This window comes from Ursus arctos, unplaced genomic scaffold (genome assembly GCF_023065955.2).
Source record: "Ursus arctos isolate Adak ecotype North America unplaced genomic scaffold, UrsArc2.0 scaffold_22, whole genome shotgun sequence".
NCBI lineage: Eukaryota > Metazoa > Chordata > Mammalia > Carnivora > Ursidae > Ursus > Ursus arctos.
The window spans coordinates 52,574,789-52,598,261 of record NW_026622897.1 but is presented as its reverse complement, the minus strand read 5'-3'; the positions used below and the strand labels follow the sequence as shown (position 1 = coordinate 52,598,261).

The 23,473-nt window shown below is 42.0% G+C and overlaps 1 protein-coding gene across 3 annotated transcripts in view; it reads left to right on the top strand.

Annotated features, from left to right (window-relative positions):
• The first annotated feature begins 8,559 nt into the window (after positions 1-8,559).
• Positions 8,560-23,473, top strand: part of UVRAG (UV radiation resistance associated) — a 295,641-nt gene continuing 280,727 nt past the window's right edge. Inside the window, exon 1 of one of the 3 annotated variants that reach the window (XM_026518125.4) lies at positions 8,560-9,015. In XM_026518125.4, coding sequence (XP_026373910.2) covers positions 8,899-9,015 — 117 coding nt within the window. In that variant the 5' untranslated portion in view covers positions 8,560-8,898. Of the gene's footprint in view, positions 9,016-15,832; positions 15,992-23,473 lie in introns of those variants that run through there. The other 2 variants (XM_057317031.1, XM_057317030.1) reach the window with 2 other exon arrangements.

The window sequence follows — 23,473 nt, the reverse complement described above, 5'->3', positions numbered from 1 at the left end:
AATGCCATGGAGTGCTATAAATGTATTTTCTCTTATGATTTTCTTTTCTCTAGCTTGCTTTGTTGTAAATACACAGGAGATAATACAAATAACGTACAAAATATTGTTAATCGACTGCTTACGTTATTGGTAAGGCTTCTGGTCAAGAGGAGGCTATTAGTAGCTAAGTTTTGAGGGAGTCAAAAGTTATAGTAGAATTTTCGATCGTGTGGGGGGGGGGTCGGCATCCCTAACACCTGCGTTCAAGAGTCAGCTGTATTTCACTTTTCTTTACTTGGGGCAGGCTGCAATTTTGGAAGGCACTTTTTCCTGATATTTCGGAGAGGTGGAAGAAATTCCCCTGTAATGGTAATGAATAGGATCACTAGGAGAAAATAGGAATTCCACCTACTCCTTGGCTTCAACCATAATTTTTATAACAAATCTCTGTCCCATATGTATTCCAAACTTCTTTTTTTTCACGATCCTGTTTCCCTTCCTTGTAAACTCTCTTTCAAGATATTTTTCGCCACTTCCTGCTTAGGGAGTTTTGCTTTGTGTATTTCATCTAATATTTGTGTCATGCATACATACGCTTTTATCTCTTACGTTTTTTATGTAACATTGAATTACCCTGGCACACATTTAGAAAGTTCCTTTTCTCGGTGTTAAAATATCAACAAGTTTTGAGATTTCTAATTACTTTTGATGAAACCTGATCCAAAATATTTCTCCACTAAACACAAAACATATATTTTTAATGTGTAGGATATAAAAATGTATTCTGAAAACAAATATGACTTCACTGTATAAATCAGATTTGGGGCCTCAGGCTGGCTCAGTTGGTAGAACATGTGACTCTTGATCTCGGGGTCGTGAGTTCAAGCTCCACAATGGGCGTAGAGCTTGCTTTAAAAAAAATGCTATTATACTCTTTCACTACAGGCAGTAAATGCAGGGTTGATAACACTGGAGTAAGACTGCTTCCAAGTCCCAGCCCTGTACGAGGGAGGGGGCTGAAGGTTCCAACCGTCTAATCAGGGTTGGTTTCCCTGGCAACCAGCGCCCATCCTTAAATTATCTGGGGCTTTCCAAATGTCACCTCATTAACATAAACTCAGATGTAGTTGAAAGGGACTTGTTACAGAAACAAAAGATATTCCTTTCCCTCTCTGAAGCTTTCAGGAATGAGGACAAAACTAAATATAACAAAAGATGCCCCATGCTACCTCCTGTGCATGCTCTCTCTCTCTGAAATAAATCATAAAAAAAAAAAAAAGATGCCCCTATGGCTCTTGTATAGGAAATTACAGGAGTTTTAGGAGCTATGTGCCAGGAACAGTGAACAAAGACCAAATACCGGGAGCCTGGGTGGCTCAGTCGGTTAAACGTCCGCCTTCGGCTCAGGTCACAATCTGGGGTCCTGGGGATCGATCCCCACATCGGGCTCCCTGCTCAGTGGTTAGCCTTCTTCTCCCTCTCTTCCCTGCTCGGGCTCTCTGTCATTATCTCTGTGTCTCTCAGATAAATAAATAAAATCTTAAAAAAAAAAAAGACCAAATATCTATTACTTATTATAAATCACAGTATCACACTCCTTTTCTCTGAAACGGTTCTTCTGTCTCTCCTTGACTATCATGACTTTGACAGCCTTGGAGATTATGGGTCTAGCATTCTGTAGAACACCAGTTCCGTTGTGTCTAGTTTTTCCTTAGAATTAACTCCGACTATCCATTGTTGGGTGAAATATCGCAAAAGTAATGACGGACTGCCCCCCCGCATCCTAGCAGGTGGTCATGATTTCAATTTATCCTACAAGCGATGCTCACTTGATCACCTGATTAAGGTGGGAACTGTTAAGTTCTTACATTGTTAAGTTACTCTTTCTCCATACTTTCCCCGCCTTTTTATATCAATAAAGACTCATGGATCCCCATTTTATTCAGTGGGCTATATGCTATTCTATCATTATTTATCCTGATGTTCCAATTGCTCCAGATTTAGCCAGTGGGGGCTCATCAAGCTGGCTTCTGTGTCCTTTTGACGTATCTCCCTCTTTTTGGGGGGGGGGAGGAGCACTTCCTTACTTTCTGGCACAATGAGACGTCCTACGATCGATCATTTGTACTTTTTCTGGCCCCGTCCTGGGAGTCAGCCATTTCTCCAGAGAATCCTGATTCCTTATAGTGAAGGATGCTATTTAGAAACCAATATCTGGGCAACTATGGTCTATCACCACAGAGTTCATCCAAATTCTGTCTTCCTATGTTTGTAACTCCTTTTCCTGATAGAAACCGGCTCCCATTATCCTTAACATATTTATGTATTTGATCAATCGCTCTGTACATAACCAATCTTCCCTGAACCCAATACTGACGCTCTCCTCCTCAAGGCCGGCTTCACCGGATGTGACCTACGCGGTTGCCTCACGCCTTGTGCTTAGAAGGGCCCCACGCTTGATTTAATGCTGTTGCCTTCTTGGAATTCTTAATAATTTTGAACACGGGACTCTGCATTTTCCTTTTGCACTAGGCCCCACTAATTATAGAGCCAGTCCTCACCTAGCCCTGTTCCCGCTGTCACATCTTGCCTTAGGCTGGCCTCCCAATGGATATCCTGTTCACCTACTCTGGTCAGCTCCTAGTCTTGTGCTAGGATCTCCTCCTGCACCCACTGCTGGCCCTGTGTGGATGCCCTCCTCACCTCACTCTGGTTCTGACTCCCTCCTCTGGCCTTCCACACTGTCCCCTCACCCCATGCTGAGTCTTGCTCTCAGCCCCACCCTAAGGGCTTTTGAACTACATTATTTAGGAAGAGAACAAGAAAGAAAAACTGTGTAGAGAGTTCTAGTGTTTGGATTTTTTGCAGCTATACAACAGTTCCTTGCTGTTGATGGAAGTAAGATTGTCTTTTTGGGACAATTCAGTCCTACATCGTGTATTCTACTTAACGCAGGCAGTGTGTTTGGGGGACAGAGCCCGCCGGCCCAGGAAGCAAGAGACTTGGCTTTCACAAGTCAATCTGCCACTAAGAACCATGTGACGTTGGGCTGCTCATTTCCATTTCCACAACTGCTTCTTAAGCTTCTGTAAAACTGGGGCAATAATACCTATTTCACGGGGTCCTGTGGGGATTATCCATGGCAATGTATGTAAAGGACTAGACAAATGTTCGTTCTCTCTAGCCCCCAGGGAAACCTCTTAAGGAGGGGAATGAATTTGCCTCAAATCTTGCAGCCTATTAGCTGCGGGCCCAGACCCTGTTTTTTTCTGACCCCTGGCTCGGAGCTCTCAGACACCCCACTCTGCAGCCACCATGCCTGTTCTCAGGAACCCTGTGAAATCACACCTGCTTCCGGCAGGGAATGAGGGAAGTTGGGTATCCGTTGAACCACTCTCTTCCCAGGAACTCGGCCACATTCTATGTTCTAACTGTCCTCTAACTCAACCAAGGAATGTCACAATTGATTGTTGCCATTTTCACCATCCCCGCCCCCCACCCCCAGCCCTTGCATCTGCTCGGGACACAACTGCCAGAATGATATTTTTATTTATTTATTTTAAGTAGGCTCTACGCCCCACATGGGGCCCAACACGGGGCTTAAACTCAGGACCCTGAGATCCAGACCTGAGTGGAGATCAAGAGTCAATGCTCAACGGACTGAGCCACCCAGGCGCCCCCAGAGTGACATTTTGAAAACATAAACCAGATCATGTAGCTCCCCTGCTTAAACCCTTCTGTGGTTGTCCAAGGTCAGTACCCCCCACAGTTATCTGGACCCTGCCGGCGTCCCCAACTTCATTCTGTGCCATCAGAGCTGGACTGAAACCTCAGAAGCTCTAAGCACAGAAAAGACACGGCCGCTGCCACTCGGGGAAATGACAAATGAAAGCAACACTAAAGCTGTAAAAGAGATTGAAGGAGGTCTTTGATTTTATTTTTGAAATATCAGTTTCTTTCAAACACTGTTCTCCTCCCCCTCCACCTCCTCCCTGCCGGCTGCCTCTCCCGCCTACTCCCTCCTGGCCTTCTCTTTCAGTTCCTTCAAAGCTCCATGCTCCTTCTTCAGGCTGTTCCTTCTGCCCCCATTCTCCTCTTGCTCTCTCGCTAGCCCCCTTTGTCCAGTTACGTCCCCTCACCCTTTAGACCTCACTGTAAATGTCAGTTCCCAAGGAAAGCCTTCTCTGGGGGCTCCCACTAAATCGGCCCCGTGGGTTAGATGTCTAATGCTTGGCACCCTGGCTGGCCCGTGAGTTCATAAACCCATTGGCACCTTTATAGTCCCTGACAGTGTGAAAACCACTGGAATTGAGGAAGGAGCGCTGCTCCCTGGGGCCAAGAAGCCCAAGTCTTTGTCTCAGCTTTGCTACAAACTTTGTGTGACCCTGGGCAAGCTCTCTCCTCTCTCTGGGGTCGTGTCCAGTGGGAGAGGTATGGAGCCTCCCTGTCGTCTAAACATTCTCTTACTCGAGCGTTCATCCACTCATTCACTAATCTTATTCACTGTGCGTTGAAGCTTCTGCAGCCTGTCTTCTGTGGGATTCCGAATGAAATGAAAAGCAAGAGTTCAAAGTACAGTGGGTGAGACAAACACAAACCCTATGGCGAGGCACGCAGATACAGGTACTAAAGAGAGGTCAGCCAGCCGCAGTGGGAGCCCAGAGAAGGCGGCCATTAGCTCCCATCTAAGAAGGCTTTTTCAAAAAAGTGACCTTGAAGGGTTGAGACAGGAGAAGGAGAAATGCTGCCCAGGGACCCACTTTTGTTGGGTGTAGGCTCTTTGCAGAATGGTCTCCTTGTTTTACGATTCTCACCCGGCTTTCTGCAAGAGTCTTGCTCTTCAAATCCTGCCCCTTGAGAGCTGCATCTCCAGGGTGGCCTGAGGATCTTTCTAACTGACTTCCTGTTGCCTAAGATGAAGCCCAAGTTCTTCGGCCTAGCAGCCAGGTTCTTCCTACCCCACCCCCTCTTCCTTTTCAGGCCTCTTTGCCTGTTGCTCCCATGCAACCTTGGTTTCAGCCTCCTTACACTATGCTAATGTCAGTTCCTCTGCCTCAGGGCCTTTGCTCATGCAAAGCTCATGCTTCTGCCTAGAATACTCTTTGTTCTCCGGAAAGCCTTCTGGTACAACACACAGCCATTAGCAACTTCCTCTTCCATGCCCCTGTTATACTTTATATATCGTCCCAATGACTGCATTGACCACTTTGTACTGAAATTATCCATGACCTCCTCACAGTCAGGGATTCTATCTGCATGATTTCTGTAAATGTAGTGCCCTGGCTGGACACAGGTCTGAATGCTGTTTGACTTAGTGAGTAAGTAAAAGGAAGAAAGAGGACTCTGTTGAAAGGAAGGGCATAGACCTAATTTAATTAAATTTGAGGCATCAGAAGACCAGCCTGGCCTGCCTTGCTCTTACTTACTTGATGCATCATACCCATGAGATCTAGAGAATGGGGAGGGAGGAAGAAGAGGAGGTAAAATGGATTGCAGTAGCTTTAGCTTTTTGGCCCTGCAAACAATGGTTGGTTTCAATATCCAACATGGTTCTAGTTAGCTGTTAAAACACCAGGCATCCCTGAACAAAACAGATCTAACCCCCTGTTGTTCATCTCCTAATCATTTTTAAGACTTTTGTGAAGCCTTCTCTGACTTTGCCCACCAGCTCCCGTAGAGTCAGTCATTCCATTACCACTTGACCTTGATCTTTCTTCTATCATTGCATGTATATTGTATTTGGCCACCTTAGAATCCATGCTCCCTACACTTGGATACAAGTTTCCTTAGGGGATATATAGCACTGTATAAATATTAATGTGTTTTAATTCAAAGTGATTAGAAATATTCTTATGTTGAAACAAATATAGCCATATTATGGAAAAGGATCTAAAATGATACAAGATTTTTTTTAGAATGAAATAGGACATATAAAAATAATTATAGATAGAATTCGTTGAACACTTACTATATCCAAGGCACGATGCAAAACATTTTACGTTCACTACCTTGAATATTTTGCAGGTATTTCAGTTCTCTGTCCTGTCTTCTCTCACCTAGGGGTGAGCATTCCAGCTCTCCTGGTGTTAGCGGCATGTAAGTGGAAAAGTTTGAGAAGGGTGGTTTACTTGAAGTATGTATTTCCAGTGCCCCATAATCAGCCTGGTACAGAGTTGAATCTCATTGGAAGCTTGTAGAAAGAATGGATCCTGCTCTCTCTGCTAGAATATTCTTTTCTGCCTTTCTACCTGGTAAACTCTTATTGGTCCTTCAATACCCAGTTTAAATGTCACCTCTCCTGTGACTGAAATCTGACTCTCTTCTCTGGCTTCCACAGCTCCTGAACTTTCCTCAGACTGAGTAACTGGATTACCACTCTTTGTTTACTTATTGGACTACCCGATAAAGAGGGCAGCTCCTCTGGGGATGAGTCTGAGTCTGATTTCCCAGCACCCGGCTTGACATCTCTGTGTCAATGAACATTTGTTGAATGAATGAAGTGATAAAGTTAGCTAATATTCAGAGCTGACCTCCAAAGGGGAAGGAAGTGATTCTGTGTTCCGTTCCATTTTCTTAACTTATGTGGTAGGTTGAATGAGGTCCCTCTCCCCCTCGAATGAGTCCGTACTCTAGTCCCTGGAACCTTGATGAATGTCATCTTCCTTGGAAAAAGAGTCTTTGTAATTAAGGATCTCACAACGAGACCTGGATTATCTGGGTGGGCCCTAAATCCAAAGACAAGTGTCCTGGTAAGAAAAAGAAAAGAATACACAGGAAGAAGAAAAGACCATGAGAAGGTGGAGGCAGAGATTGGAATTATGCAGCCCCGGGGTAGGGACTACCTGAAGCCACCAGAAGATGAAAGAGGCAAGGAAAGATTCTTCCTTAGGGCCTTCTGAGAGAGTGAGGCCCTGCCAACACCTTCATTTTGGGCTACTGGCCTCTAGAACTGTGAAAGAATAAATTTCTGTTGCTGCTGTTGTAAGCGACCTGGTTCATAGTAATTTGATACAGAAGCCTCAGGGAACTAATACAGCTTGGAAACAGAAAAGTGTTTTCTGTGAAATTCCACCAGATCTTGGCACTACAGGAGTTGAACCACATGAGATTTGGGATTTCCTAACCAATCCCTTCTCAACAAACACCTGACCACACACCCATGAGGAACCACTCGATGTCTCAGAATAGGAGACAGTGTGACATCCATGTTAGCCAGCCCTGGGGTCAGAGCCAAAGTGTCTTCAGGTGTCTGAACACCCTGGAAAGATAGTATGCTTACCTTTTATTAAGCTATTTTTAGTGCAATTATTATATGTGAGGCCTTCACTGGCACTTTTCATATGTTGATTTAATCCCTGCAGCAACCTTATTATTATTTTACAGTTGGGAAAACCAAAGCTGAGAGAGGGGAACTGGTTTGCCCAGGAACACATAGCTAGAAAGTGGCAGAGCCAAGATTCCCAAACCGCCTGATTCCTGTTGTGTCTGATTCTAAAACACTGTGTTCTTTCAGGGATATCAGTCCAGGTGGTGGAGAAATTCACAGTCTGGGAGTGCCGGGGGGGGGGGGGGGAGGCAGATTGATATCCTGAAGAATGATTCAATGCTATTTATTATAGAAGCAATTGCTATATATGCTATCATTATGATCAAGGAAGTCTTCATGGAAGAGGTGGCATTTGAGCTGGGTCTTCACTTAAAAAACAAACATGTACTGATTATTCAGCAGGTCCTGGAAATCCAGAGATGAATGACAAGGTCCTTTTGCTTGAGGAATTCAATGTGTGTGTGTGTTACACACGTACTAAAAGACAATGCAATAATCAGAAATATGGTAGACGCAAGGTTCCTAACTCAGGGTTCCAGAGTAGATCAGGGAAGCCTTTTGGAAGAAGGGACCCCACCCCCGGACGAGACTTGATGGATAAGTAAGCACTAGGAGGAGAAAAGTAGCAAAGGTCTTCTAAGGACAGCATAAGCAACACACTCCTAGAGGTGAAACAGCGTCCTGGGTGCCCGGCACACCTTGCAGCTCAGCGTACTAGTTAGTGGAATGCGAAGAGGGGCGTGGACTTGTGGGTTGGAGTTGGTCACGGAAGAGCAGGTGGGACTGCCCGACAGGTTTCTGGTCTCCGTGCATCCTGCGTGGTGCCCTTCTGTCGAACCATAAAATACTCCTTTTCAGTCCCCTCATGTTCCTGAGAGGCCCTCAGGAAAAGGCTGCTCAGGGAGCTTGCAACAGTAGATGAGCCATCACGACCCAGCTGGCGCCAAATGGGTCCCCGCCCTCCGAGGGAGGCCGATTACCATGGCAACTAGGTCCGGGCGGAAGTGGCTCGGAAGACTGACTCTCACTAATCAGGTGACTCTCCTGCATCCTGCACGTGACAACAGAGCCCAGGCGCGCGCTCTACCTAATCAGACTCCGCCCCTCTATCCCCTTCCTGACAACTGACACAGACCTAGAGCAATGGCCTTTGCAGATCCGCCAGGAGACCCCGCCCCATAATGCTGAAAGAACCAATTAGACTGGGAAAAAAAGAAGCAACGCCCCAGGTTTCACCCCGGTTTGACAGACGCGATTTAGGCCATCCCCGGGTCCCTCCGCCCCGAGCTCATTCGGGCCGGCGATGGACAGACCTTCTACCCAATAGCACGTCCGATGTTTGTCGTTGGGTCCCACCCCCGCAGCAGCCGAACCAATGAGCAAGCCAGGTCTCGGCGGGGTGGTGGGGGTTGCACTGCGGTAATATGGCTCTTCCTTAGCCAGCGGCGGTGGCTGCCGGAGGTTGGGTACAGCAGTCCTGCCTCTCGGGTGGCGGGTTTCTGGGCTGCAGGGGCTTGGCGGGTCGAGGCTAGGCGGTGGTGGCGGATGCCCGAGGAACGCGGGCCCCGCCGCTTGGCGGCCCCTGGGTCAAGATGAGCGCCTCAGCGTCGGTCGGGGGCCCGGTCCCCCCGCCGCCCCCGGGCCCGGCCGCCTCGCTGCCACCCGGTTCTGCCGCGCGGGCCCTGCATGTGGAGCTACCCTCTCAGCAGGTAACCCCATGGGCTCGCGGCGCTCCGCGGCGGGTGGGGGGGACGGGAGGAGGCCGGGGAGGAGAGCCCGTGGGCGGCGGGCGCACCCGGTGCCAGCCAGGAGACCTAGAGAAGTGCCCGGGGAGAACTCAGGGGACCGAGGACTTAAGGATTGTGAAGGGAGGGAGCCAGCGATGGCCGAAGCTCTGGGAGATCCCCGAGTCCCCGGAGAGATCCCGTTACTGGAGCCCGGCTGCAAAGAGACTGGAAGAGACCCAGTGGAACTCCCCAGGGGCTCCGGCCTGAGTCCGCCTGTCCCCCGCTGTGGGGAGGCTGGGGATTCCCCTGCGCGGACCCTCCTCCTTATCCCTCCGGGGAAGGGACCGGGGGAAGCCCGGGTGTCCCACGAGAGACAGGGAAAGCGCTTTTCCTTTCTCAACCCATTTGCGAAGAAACCAGTTAGTCTGCGGGAGAAGTTGAGGAGTCTTTATGGTTTCTAGCGTTTACTTTTAATTTCCTTGTTATGAAGTACTCCCCTCAGCTTCCCAAGAGAAATCCTTTGGGACTTTGGGGTTTCCCTCCTGATTCTCAGACCCCCAAGGATCGCATTTCAGCAATTTAGGGGGCACTTTCCTTCTTCGTTCCCTTGTTCCTCCTCCCATGGAAGGAGGATTTGATGTATGTATTTGTGTCTTCCTCCATCCTTTAGCAGGGGTTTGAGGGCTTCTTGGGTCTACATCATAAGGGGATAATAGAGAGAGAATACTGGAGATCTGACACAGTTCTTTGTATCGGCGATATGTGTGCACAGTACTTCTTCCCTCCATCACTCCCTTGCCCTTAAAGTACTTTTCACCCTGCCTTGTAGTCCTCCTTGCAAGAAGAGGACCTAGGAAAAACTGTCAGTTACTGAGAGTTTACCATGTAGAATTGGTGCAAAGTGGTCAACGGCCAGTAGTTCATTTCATCCTGACAGCTCTATGAGATCGCTATTTTTATGATTTCCCATTTTGTAGTTCAGCAAACTGAGGCTTGAAGATGTGCAATCACTAGCCCCAAGCCTTGCAGTTGGGCAGGGCCATGTCTGGGTTTCACACAGCTGCGTCTGACCCGGTAGCCCATGCACGTGCTAGTGTGCTTGACATTGGAGCAAGTACCTTCAGGCAGAATGGAGCACGTTCCTTTACCCTTCCTTCACCTTTATATCCTTGCTGTAGTACTTGGGAAAGATTCTTCAAGAAGAAAGCAGAGTTTGGGACAGGGGGTGGGTGGGAAATGGGATGGATTTGAATGCAGTAGAGGTGGGGGGGGGGGGGGCTAAAGCAGAGAGCTGCACCGGGGATCATAGCTACAGTGGCCACTGAGCTGAATTGTGTGCAGAAGCAGGGCTTTTTATGTGGTAGAAGAGGATTTAAGGATGGGCTTAGCATGTGCTCTTGTTTTGTGGTGCTGTTGGGAAGCTAGTTGTTGGAGAATATTAGGAGTTTGAGGGTGGTGAGGTTTGGATTGTATTTATGAGGTCCTGGGTGGGAATAGAAGTCTGGTAGGGGAGACCAGCCTCTGGAATGAGCATTAATGTGAATTTTCATGTGTGTGGGGAGGCGGATTATAAGGATGGATACTGAGAGAGGCGATGGTGGGCACTGTTGCAAGCAGCCTGGAGAAATCCTAAGGAGTTGAGGGCCAAGAAGGGTTTAGTTTGGAGGAGCTTTGGGAAATTTTGGGATTAAGAAAGAGAAAGCATCATTTGTTACATAGGATGCATTCTCTAATAACAGTTCACAGTTTAAAATTGGGGGAAATAATTCAAACTGTCCATGGAATACATTTAACTGCATTTGTAAGCCTTTGTCAGAATTTTTGGATTTGTACCAGGGGATATATGGTGGCTTAAGTGTTCAGCTGAATGCTGTATGAGCTCTGAGTATGGTATTTACAGCTTTCCGGGGGTGTCATCCTTCTTGAATTCTTGGAAGGTAGCCTGTGCAACAAAAATACTTTTACTTTTGCAATTGACGTTCATTTAGCTTTGTGGGTCAGAGTGCTCAGGTTTTTAGGGTACGAATAAATAACATTTAAAAAATAAACATTTTTGTGAAAAAATGAACATTTTTGGAAGTGTTAACTGTAAAACTGCACTGATTACTTAGTACACAGCTTGATGAATTGTCATGAAGTGAACACGGTTATATAACCATTACCCAGATTAAGAAATAAAAAATTAGTAGCATTCCAGAAGTCCCCCTTATGCTCCCATCACTACCTTTTCTTTCTTTCCAAAGAAACCGCTATTCTGATTTCTAACAAGAGATCAGTTTTTGCCTATTCTTGAACTGTATATAAATGGAATCATGCAAAATGTAATTTTTTATGTCTGGTTTCTTTTGCTCAGTATTGTTTGTGAATATCATAGGCTGTGTGTGTGTAAAACTTTTCGAGCATTAATTCATTGTCTTTTTTTTTTCTTGCCTATGGCTTTTGTATAATTTAAAAGGTTCAGATAAATTGGAAGTTCAATTAGTAACTTTCTTTTAAATAACACTTGGAAAACGATGTCATCTTAATAAGATCCCATGCTGTTTGGTAAGGTGTCAGTGTTTCAAAACAAATAAAAAAACTTGTTTTAGGATTTCTGTTGTAAAGTTGATTATCTCAAAGCATAGATTCAGTGATTCCTCCAGCCCACTTCTTGGCATTGTTGACATTTTGAGTGGGTGGGTGAGTCTGTGAGATGTTGAGCCACATCCATAGCTTTTGCCCACAATATACCAGGAGCACTCGTCCAGTTCTGACAATCAAAAATGTTTTCAGGTGTTAACCAGATGTCCCTTAGGGGGGCAAAATTACTCCTGGTTGACAACCACTGTTCTAAGATATATTTTCATTTTAGGATAGAGAGTATTCCTGCTATTTTCTAATCATTTATTTCAGTCTTCATTAAGTCCCATTGAGTCTAGTGGCTATTATGTTTAAAATGTTAATTTACTGTTATTAGTTCTAAAGGTATTGGAATCCTCTTCCTAATCTGCTTCCAGGAAAAGACTTATTTATTTACTCTGCTCAAAGAACAGTTCACAAAACTATGTATAAGACCTAACTTATTTTTGTTTTATTTTAATCCACTTATCCTTAAAAAAAAAAGTTTAGTTAAGGCTGCATAACTCCTGAATCTTTATACATATGAGTAGTCCGTAGTTATCATTTGACTGTGTCAAATGGGACTACCACTTAATCTTTGCCTCCTTTTGCTTCTGTATAATCTTACTTTAACTGTAATTTAAGCATGAACTAGTCACACATTTTGAAGATTGTTTTTGATCTTTAATTTGTGGTTGAGGTTTGTAATTAGTGAATATAAGCTCATCTGATGAATAACTTCCTTCACACCCTTAGATTTAGGAGTTTTGAAATAAAATGTTGTGTTTTGTGGTAGAGGCATTTAATACGTCCTTGAAAGTTTAACTAAGAGCATTTCTTTCCAAAGTCTTCCTCACTTGAGTATAACCTAATTACATTTCTTAGATACTCAGAGCTGGGATGCTTTTTCCTGATTGTTTAGTGACCCTTTCCAGGGGGTATACGTATTCCTTTAAGAATTTGATGAAAGCTGCACTTTTCTTAGAAAATGCATTTACATACATAAACAATTTTGCATGCAGTGTTGGTTCTTTTGAACCATATGTACATGAAAGACCCGAGATTAAATAGTACTAACCTGGTTTATTTCCTTCCTTTAAATTAAAAAAAAATTACTATTTATTGTTTCTTTTAGACAATTGTCCGTATCAGTGTATATACATCTACCACATTTTGCTTAATAATGTTCAGTTACCTTTGTTCAACTCTTGGTAGCCTTTGGATTATTTCCAGTTTTCTCTATTACATTGTTGCAGTAAATACCAATGTATAGGTGTCTTTGTACACTTGTGCTGATAATTCTGTAGGATGAATTTTGAGCAGTGAAATCACTCACAGGAGATATATATAAGTTTAGATTGATATAAGTATAAAATTATGCTTTATACAAAATATATAAATTAAGATTTTTATATATATTTTTTAACTTCAGAAGATACTAGCTAAGTGTTTCCCTAAAAGGACGTGCCCACTACACTACTGCTACCAAATTGTGACAGGATGTCTTTTTCCCTATTTTGTCAACTTTGGGCTCAAAAGTCTTCTCAGTGTTTTCAAAAATGACTTTATACAGACTTTATCTGTATGTAATAATATATATAGAATATAATCATATAAGTTATAAATATATGAGTATATATAACCTTCGTATATATGTATATATTTCTGTTATTTGAATTTGTATTTCTTTAATTATTATATTTTAAAATAGCTTCATTTATTGTATATAAAACATTATGTTAAGTACATGATCTCATTTATCCTTACACAACCCTGTGAATTTCATCTTTGTGTAGCTTTATGTAGCATTTTAATTTCTTTTTGTGAATTGCAGGTTTATTTATGTCCTTGGCATTAATTTTTCTGATTGCTTGCTCATGTTTTTCATTGACTTGGAGAACATTTTTCTTGTCCTGTTTTTGGAACAGGTAGGCTATATAGTGCTATTAGCCCCTGTCTCCCCTGCACTTTTTTAAGTAGACCTTATTTTTCAGAACAGTTTTAGATTTACAGAAAAATTGAGATGAAAAGATAGCACAGAAAGCTCCCATATACCCTATACCCATTTCCCCCATTCTTAACGTCTTCAGTAGTATAATACATTTGTTAGGATTCATGAACCAATATTGATGTATTATTATTAACTGAAGTCCACAGTATATTCAGATTTCCTTAGTTAAAAAGATTGGGCTAAAATATATGTAACATAAAGTTTGCCATTTTAATAATTTTTAAGTGTACAACTCAGAGGCATTAAGTATATTCTCAGTGTTGTGTGCGCAGTCATTATTAGTATCTATTTCTAGACCTTTTCATCATCCCAAACAGATACTGTACCCATTAAACAATAATTTCCGATTTTCCTCTTCCTCCAGCCCCAGGTAAACTCCGTTCTACTCTCTGTCCCTATGAATTTGCATATTCTATGTACTTGATATAAGTGGAATGCTACAATATTTGTCCTTTTGTGTATGGCTTATTTTCAGCATAATGTTTTCATTGTTCTTCTGTGTTGAATGAAGCATGTTTCAGAATTTCATTCCTTATATGGCTAAATAATACTCTATTGTATGTATATGCTTTATTTTTTTTTTTTTTAAAGTAAACCGTACGCCCAGCACTGTGCTCGAACTCAGAACCCTGGGATCAAGAGTCCGTCCTCTACGGACTGAGTCAGCAGGGAGCCTCTGTGGTTTATATATCCATTCATCTGTTAATGACCTTTTTCTGTGCCAGGATACCTTCCTGAAAGCACATTATGTTTGTCCCATCTTCTTAGTCTCTTGGCAGTGACAGTTCCTCAGATTTTCCTTCTTTTTGATGACCATGGCAGTTGTGAGTACTGGTCATGCATTTTGTAGGGTGTCCGTGTATTGGAATTAGTCTCATGGTTTGTTATTGTTGTTTTTTCTATGATTAGACTGGGGTTTCTCTGCTATACGTTTACTCTTTCCCATTCACCCCTCTATACAGTCCTCTTTGGAAGGAAGTCACTGTACACAGCCCACGCTTAACGAGTGGGGGTTCCTGTACCCTCTCCTGGAGGGCAGAATATCTACATAAATTATTTGGAGTTCTTCTGCACGGGAGATTGTATCAGTAACCACTTCCTTTTACAGATGAGGCATCTAAGGTCTGGGTAACTTTCTCAAAGTCACGCAGTATCAACACAGGGACTGCAGTCAAGGTGTTTGATCCCAAGTTGCTATGGGCACTCACTCTGCAGATTGCTGGCGAAGCACAGAAGTTTTAAGTTACCTTAAGGTTCAGGACCATCATGCTTTGTGTAGTTTATTTCCCACAGCACCTGTGTCAAGCGCTACTGATTATGTAGTAGGAGCTGTATATTTTTATTCATTTACGTATTCTTTCTTTATTTTTTAAGGCTTTATTTATTTATTTTAGAGAGTGAGCAGGTGTGCTTGCGGTGGGGAGGGGAGGGAAGGGGTAGGGAAGAAGGAGAGGGAGAATCTCAAGCAGACTCCCTGCTGAGTGCGGAGCCCACAGTGCAGGGCTCAGTCTTCACCGTCCTGAAATCATGACCTGAGCTGAAACTGAGAGTTGGATGTTCAACTGAGTGAGCCATCCAGGCGTGCCTGTATTTTTATTTTTAAATTTTATTTCTTTATGAAAATTTCCTTTGAACAGCTTTACCCCCTAAAGAGAAGAAGGAAATGGGATTTGAAACACATACAAGAAAACAATGGTAGAGAAGCACCAAAAAGTTTTATAAAGCTTAATTTAGCGTACATGATATATATTTTCCCCTTATATGTTTATTAGATAGCTTACTTTTGCTAATCTAATTTAGTCATCTTTTTATTATATTTTCAAAAAGATCTGTTTTGTTGGTAAGGCCACTGAAGGCAGAGAGAAAGTTGTGTCCCACTGGAAATGAACGCTTCGTGCAGCACATACTGTGCTGTGTACATTCCTTCCCTCCACAAATATTTATTGAGCCCCTTACTTATGACTCAGATTTAAGACATGTAATATCTGTAAAATAGAATGATAGCAATTTTTGGGCTGCTTTGGCCCTCGTCAACAAAACTGATGAGGAAGCTTCAGAAACTTGAAAAAAAATCAACAGCCTAAAATCATTTTTATGTGACAAAATGCCATCAGGAATGTAAGAATTTTTATTTGTTTGTTTCTTTGTTTTTCCTGTGAAAATGTTTAGTTCTCCTATGAAAGGAAAAGCTATGTTCTTATTTAGTGTTTACTTTACAATTTCTCCACAGGGTCACAATTTTTAACTTTGTGGCAGAAAATTCAGAAGTGAAACTGACTGGAAATAGAGCAAGAGCAGAATTGAAACTAATAAGTTGGGCCTGAAGTATATGGTGAAATGAAAAAAAAAGTAGGTTTTTCATAGTTTCCAAATGTGTACTTTTGATACCTGTGTATTTTTACCTGTTAGACTTCTTACCACTGGGTGGGGGGAGGGCAGGGATATTTGTCATTTTTAATGCCCTCGAATGAGTGCCGCAAGAAAGTAGGGGTATTTTAGAAAAATTAAAGACCCATCTATGTTAAGGGAGGAGTTGCAACATTTTAGGTTTTATACTTTGTTATAGGTCTAATGATATCAGTAATGTCTCAGGAAGAGTTAAACTTTTCTGACGCCTTGCATGATTTAGTAGGTATCATAGACTTAGATTACATAGGTAGAGGAACACATGGAGAACGGAAAAGTTGACATTGGAATTTTCAGTGCTATAGGGGCGCCTTGGTGTCACGGTTGAGCATCTGACTCTTGGTTTCTGCTCAGGTCCTGATTTTGGGGTTGTGAGATCAGCCCTGCCTCAGGCTCCGCACTCAGCACAGAGTCCACTTGAGATTCTCTCTCCCTCTCTCTGCCCCTCTGGCTTGTGCACCAAAGCTCTCTCCCTCTCACATTCTCTTAATGAATAATTAAATCTTTGGGGGAAAAAAGGCATAATTCATAGTATACCTTCTTGGTTTAATATTATATAATCCTGTTTTTCATCTTCTTTTAAGGTAGAAGTGTGAATTTGAATCATAGAATTTTATAGATGCAAAATGTGAAGCCCTCAGAGTTGAAACTATTTCCTTGGTCATGGACTTGGTCCATCTGTTTATTCCCTTCCTCAAGGAGTCAGTAAAGAATATTAGTTTAACAAATCCGAACTGAGTGTTCCTTTAGTTCCTTTTAGTGACAGTTCCCTGACAGTTCCTCTTGTTTCTTTTAGTGACAGATACCTGACCAGATCCTGGGCCTCCTGAGCCGTTCTACTGTGCTTGGCTGGGTGTTTGAGAACTTGTTTCTTAAATTTATCTCTGTGCTTTGACACAGCATTTCCACAGCTCTGGGGATTTTAGGCTAGAATTGAAATGGGAGAAGGACTGTATTTTAAACTTCTCTTTACAGGCAGAACACTCAGACCCCACCCCCACGCCCCCTTTTATGGTATGAATTAGAGTGAAACTTTGGAAACTCTGTATTTGAAGTGATCAGTCTTCCTGTTTTGTCCCTGGGTACTTACCAGGCCGATCCTTTCTTTTTTTTTTTTCCCCATGTCTATTCTTTTTGAATAGTGCACTTAAAAGTACTGATTCTTTACCTTTTTAAATTTCTGAAACAGCAACATCTGGTGATTGTGGGTTCTGTGATGTCAGGAATTTCATTCTGTGTAATATTTGGCGATGATTGTCATAGACCTCATTTACTTAGAAAACTAACTAGGCATTGAAAACTCTAGTAAAGTGCATTCGTCGGTTAAAGGCTGAGCCAGGTAATGCTAAAGCTGTGCATTAGAACCTCCTACATAAGCGTCTCTGTTTGTTGGTCCGTTGAAATATCTGGTTTTGGGAATGTCCTGAAAAAAGCATTCAGATATTTTTAAAAACAATGAGGAAAACTGGGAAGCTGAAACTGGCTTTTGTCAGTAGACTCCAGGGTAAGAAAAAAGAGAAGATATAAATAAGTAAAAGTGGAAATCAGACTTACGATCTTTTTTTTTTTTTCAGGAAAAGCTTGGTGTTCTTTACCATGACTGTACTTTTTCTTTTTTCTAAGGGTTTAACTCTGAACTTTAAGTACTTCATATGTCATGTTAGCCTCTGTTAAAAGAAGTATAGAAGGAACTTAACTGCATCAGCTGTTTATTCGACAGATATTTATAAAGCACCTTCTTTGAATAATGTTAGGCATGTGATTAGAAACTGTATGCCTTGTTTCCTCCAACTTACTTACGTCTTTCTGAGGATATGAATTATTTCCTGTCATAGTGCCAGTCATTTTTTTTTAATGAGACAACAGGAAAACCGAACTTTTTAAAAAATATAACATGAAAATAACTTTCTTTAGAATTAGGAAAAAACTTTTTATAACCTTGATTGTGTGTCTTAATGAATAGAATAATCTCATTGAGAAAACTGCTACTGCTTTCATCCACTAAAATGTTAATATCTAGCTACATATGGGAAGCAGCAATATGAAGAAGATTTTCTACGTTTTCATTTTGAAAATAGATCACAAGCTCGCAAGATAGGCAGGTCGGCTGTGGGTGCTCATTATAGGTCTAGGATATTTTATAGTACTGTACTCATTACAGGAGAGAGTTGGTCCCATTATACACTTACTGTAGAGTAGGTATTTCAGGCTTGTTTTCGTGAATTGACTTAATGAGGTTTATTCTGCTTGGAAGGTACTTAATATAAATGTAAAAGTAAAGAACAGTTGTCTAGGTGCTCTGGAGTGGCTAGTTTACTTTTGATTTTCATGTTTTTCTATGAAAAGACATCAGTCAGGTTATTAGATGGGGACAGTAGAATTGCAGAATTTCTTTTTTTTTATTTTTATTTTATTTTTTTAATTTTTTTTTTAAAGATTTTATTTATTTATTCGACAGAGATAGAGACAGCCAGCGAGAGAGGGAACACAAGCAGGGGAAGTGGGAGAGGAAGAAGCAGGCTCCTAGCGGAGGAGCCTGATGTGGGGCTCGATCCCATAACGCCGGGATCACGCCCTGAGCCGAAGGCAGACGCTTAACCGCTGTGCCACCCAGGCGCCCCAAGAATTGCAGAATTTCTTAATTGCACCTTAGCTGCATTTTTTGGGCTGCATTTTTGATAAATAAACTTGGCTATTTTAGAACTACCTGAAAATTACTAGAAAGTATTGCTCATGATTATTACCTTGAATTTTCAGGAAAAGGTTACATTATCAATATTCTCTTTAATGAGCTAGCAAAATACGCAGCACATTTTAGGTAAGTTATATCAAAAATAAAAATTAAATAAATTGATACTTAGAAGTAAACGTAAGACCTTAAAAATGGAAAATTTAATTAATTGCTATTAAAGTTCTGCTGTGTATCAAATACTGCATTAGACTGGGGTACATTTTCTCCAACTTCTCTTATTGTTGGAATACCAGAATATATTTGAACATAGTTTTACAATATTTTTCTTTTTCTTTTCTTTTTTCTTTATTTATTTTTAAAGATTTTACTTATTTGTCAGAGAGAGACAGTGTGAGTGAGCACAAGCAGGAGGGAGCACAGGCAGAGTGAGAATCAGACCCCCCCACCGAGCAAGGAACCAGATGCGGAACTCGATCCCAGCACCCTGGGATCACAACCCGAGCCGAAGGCACTCAACAGACTGAGCCACGCAGGTGTCCCCCTTTTTTCTTTTAATTTGTATTTCATTTTTCTTGTGAGTGATTTCACAGTGTCTGGTGTTAGGTATTTTTGTCTATTATTATTTTTTTAAAATTGAAGTATAATTGATATACCTCATTAGTTTTGGGTATATAACATAATGATTTGATATTCGTGTAAATTATGAAATGATAACCACAATAAATTTAGTTAACATCTGTCACCATACATCATTCGTTCTTTCTTTCTTTCTTTCTTTTTTTTCTTTTTTAGTAAACTTTACTTTTTTTTTTTTAGTAAACTCCATCTCCAATGTGGGGCTCGAACTTATGACCTGAAGTTCAGAAGTCGCATGCTGTACTGACTGAGCCAGCCAGGTGTCCCAGTCACCATATATAGTTATAAGAAAAATTTTATTTTTCTTGTGATGAGGACTTTCAAGATTTACCCTTGTAGCAACTTTCAAATATGTAGTACAGTATTATTAACTATAATCACATTACATCCCCATGACTTACTTATTTTGTAATTAGAAATTTGTACCTTTGACCCCCTTCATCCAGTTTTACAATTTCTTTTTTTTAACAAGTTCAGTTTTTAAAAAAATACTTTAGGGGCGCCTGGGTGGCACAGCGGTTGAGCGTCTGCCTTCTGCTCAGGGCATGATCCCGGCGTTACGGGATCGAGCCCCACATCAGGCTCCTCTGCTATGAGCCTGCTTCTTCCTCTCCCACTCCCCCTGCTTGTGTTCCCTCTCTCGCTGGCTGTCTCTATCTCTGTCAAATAAATAAATAAAATCTTTAAAAAAAAAGAAAAAATAAAAAAATACTTTATTTGTTAGAGAGAGAGAGAGCGCACAAGCAGAGGGAGCAGCAGGCAGAGGGAGAAGCAGGCTCCCCACTGAGCAAGGAGCCCAATGTGGGACTCGATCCCAGGACCCTGGGATCATGACCTGAGCCGAAGGCAGATGCTTAACCAACTGAGCCACCCAGGCGTCCGAAGGTTTTTTTTTTTTTTTTTTTTTTTTTTTTTAAGATTTTATTTATTTGAGAGAAAGAGCGTGCGTGATGGGGTGAGGGGCAGAGAGAGAGGGAGAAGCAGACTCCCTGCTGAGCAGGGAGCCGACACAGGGCTGGATCCCAGGACACTGAGATCATGACCTAAGCTGAAGGCAGATGCTTAACCAACTGAGCCACCCAGGGGCTCCTGTTTTACAGTTTGTTGAAAACAGATAATCATTCCCAAAATAACTTTGGGAAACTTTGTTCTGGTCTTAACTTTTACAAGAGAAAATAGGAAAGAGATTGGATTATTTATATCTCTAAACTTTTAAACCCCAATGTTCCTCCTTTTTCTCAGTTGCCAATTGCTTGACTTTTCTTCCCTAATATTTTCATTCCATAAAAGTTGTGTTCAACTCTGTTCTACACTATCACTTGTTCAACAGTTATTTTTTTGACTTTCTGCTATGTATACCACATTGGTGAAGAATATGGATTCTAGAGCCAGAGTGAACTGCTGGGTGAAATCCTGGTATTTCCATTTCCTAGCTGAGCAGTCTGGAAGTTGCTTGATATCCCTATGCCTCAGGAAGGCTCAAATGAAATGGGCATAATAGCACTTACCCTGTGGGGTTGTTGAAAGGATTAAATGAGTCATAAATTTGCTTGAAAAAGTGCTTCGTACAGAGAAAGTGCTCCAGAAATGTTAGTTGTTGGCTTCTATTGTTATTGCTATTTGTTAGACACTGAGGGTACAGGATCAATAAGGCACTGTCCTTGCCTTGGAGGGACACATAATCTAATGGTTAAGGCAACTATATCAGCAAACCGTTTTAGTGTAATATAAGGTGATTTGAACAAATGCCGAGGTGGGAAAGGGAGGAAAAGCATTCTAGCAGAATGACCAGCTTGAATAAAAAGGTAAGATATAGAAAGGAATGGCAGATAATTAAGTGAGGCTGATACGTTTCCTAGTGAGTAGCAGGGTGAGGCTCAGACCTAAGTCTGCCAAGTTCGTGCTAGAACACAAAGACGGTGTTTGGGATCATTGGAATAAATAGCTCACAATTCGATTTTGAATTTAAACACACTCCCTTTGTTTTTTCAGGTTGATTTAATTCAACCCAATTTGTACATGGGAGTCTCTAGAACTGTTTACCCTCGTGCCGTACAGGCTGTCGCACAGGAGTTATTCTTCATGTTGTGGGTGAATAACTCTGTTCGTTATTGCTTTTGTCTATAAAAGTCTTCCCATATTATTTGCTCTTTAAAAAGTCAAAACTTCCTTTTTTTTTTTTTAAGATTTATTTATTTATTTTAGAGTAAGTGCGTGGGCGGGGGGCGGTGGGACGGAGGGGCAGAAGGAGAGAATCTCGAACAGATTCCCTACTGAGTGTGGATGCCGACTCTGGGCTCCATCTCAGGACCCTGAGATCATGACCTGAGCCAAAACCAAGAGTCGGACACTTAACCGACTGAGCCACCTGGGCGCCCCCAAAAGTCAAAACTCCTTGGTGCAGAAATGCAAATAGGGCAGAGACCAGGGCTTTTATTTTCTTGAATTTATGTAGGAAAGGTATTCAAAGGTATTATTTATTAAAATTTTTATAAAGATTTTATTTATTTCTTAGAGAGCACAAGCAGTGGGGAGGGGTAGAGAGAAAGGGAGAAGCAGACTCCCCTCTAAGCGGGGAACCTGATATGGAACTCAAGCCCAGGACCCCAAGATCCTGACCTGAGCTGAAGGCAGACCCTTAACCGACTGAGCCACCTAGGCGCCCCTTCAAAGGTATTTAGACTTCAGTTTTATTGTGTGGTTCCTGGCACATTGTGGATAGTCAAGAAATGTTGAAATGCTTTGGCTTGTTAGAGTACAGTGTATAGGAGAGAATTATGAAGATATGGGAATATTTATGAATGTCGAAAGTGTATTGGGACAGATTGGGATAGAAGATGGTGATAGAAAGTAGATTCAGAGCCTTTGGATTTATTTAGTACAGCTTGATTGTAGTGGAAGGGCCTTATTAGATGAAGGCAACCTGGGTAAGTTTTAGGGCAAAGAGGAGGAGGTGATGGGTAAGAAATAGTGGGAGGGACAACAGGAAGTTTCTGGGTTAGGATCACCAAATTATAATGTGCTGGTTTTGCTAGGTTTCCAACATTGATTCTGCCTGGAGTCAGTTATGCTACTATTTAATGCTTTTTGATGCCTTGCATCTCCTTTTGGAATTATATAGAGCTTACTGTTTGTAAGAGAGCTCTTGTTTCCAGGGGAGGAAGTTGATACATGCATAACTAGTATGCATAGCAGTAGTTTTAGGGCAGTGAATGAGGGATGTGGAAAAGAAGGAACATATGCCAGAGATATTGTGAAGGAAGAGAATTGATGGGCTGGTGACTGATCAGAAATGGGGGTGGGGCATGGGATATCTGCAAGGCAAAGAGGTCTCCTGGGTCTTGAAACAAGGTATTTGGGAAGCAAATACGTGATGTACATGCATCCATATACACACAGTCCAAGAGATCAGGCTTGGGTCCACATCTTGATTTGGGTACTTACCGACAGTGCGAACATGGCCAAGTCCCTTTACTTATATAAGGCCCCGATTTTATTATCTGAAAAATGAATAAGATGGCTAGATTAGTACTTATTAAACTTAAAATGTGCATAAAAATTACCTGGGGATCCTGTTAAAATATGGATTCTGACAGGGTGGGTCTGTAGTGGGACCTGAGATTGTGCCTCTCCAACACGTTCCCAGGTAATCCTGAGTAGCAAAGGCTTAGATGACCTTCAGGATGTTTTCCATTTTTGCAGTTTTGTAATTCTATTTATTGAATGTTTGTCCTTTGGAGATCTGTAAATTTGAGACCAGGTCACCTCTATTTAGATAAATGAATTCTAAATCTGTCTCTTTACTTCAAATTAGAAATGCCTAAACCAATTCATCATCTTCTACTGATAACCACATCCCTTTCTCGACATCCCTATTTCTGTTAATACTTTATAAAGTACTTTATGATTTTTCAGAGAGCTTTTATATCCATTATTTCATTTGATCCTTAAAATAACCCATGGAGGTAGGCATACAGGAAATATCTCCATTTTATGGGAGGGGAAGCAAGCTCAGAGAAAGTAAGTGATTTGCTCACTAGTGAGTGGTAGAACTACCCTAGAGTTCAGAATTACTGACTCTAGTTTGAACTCTTAGC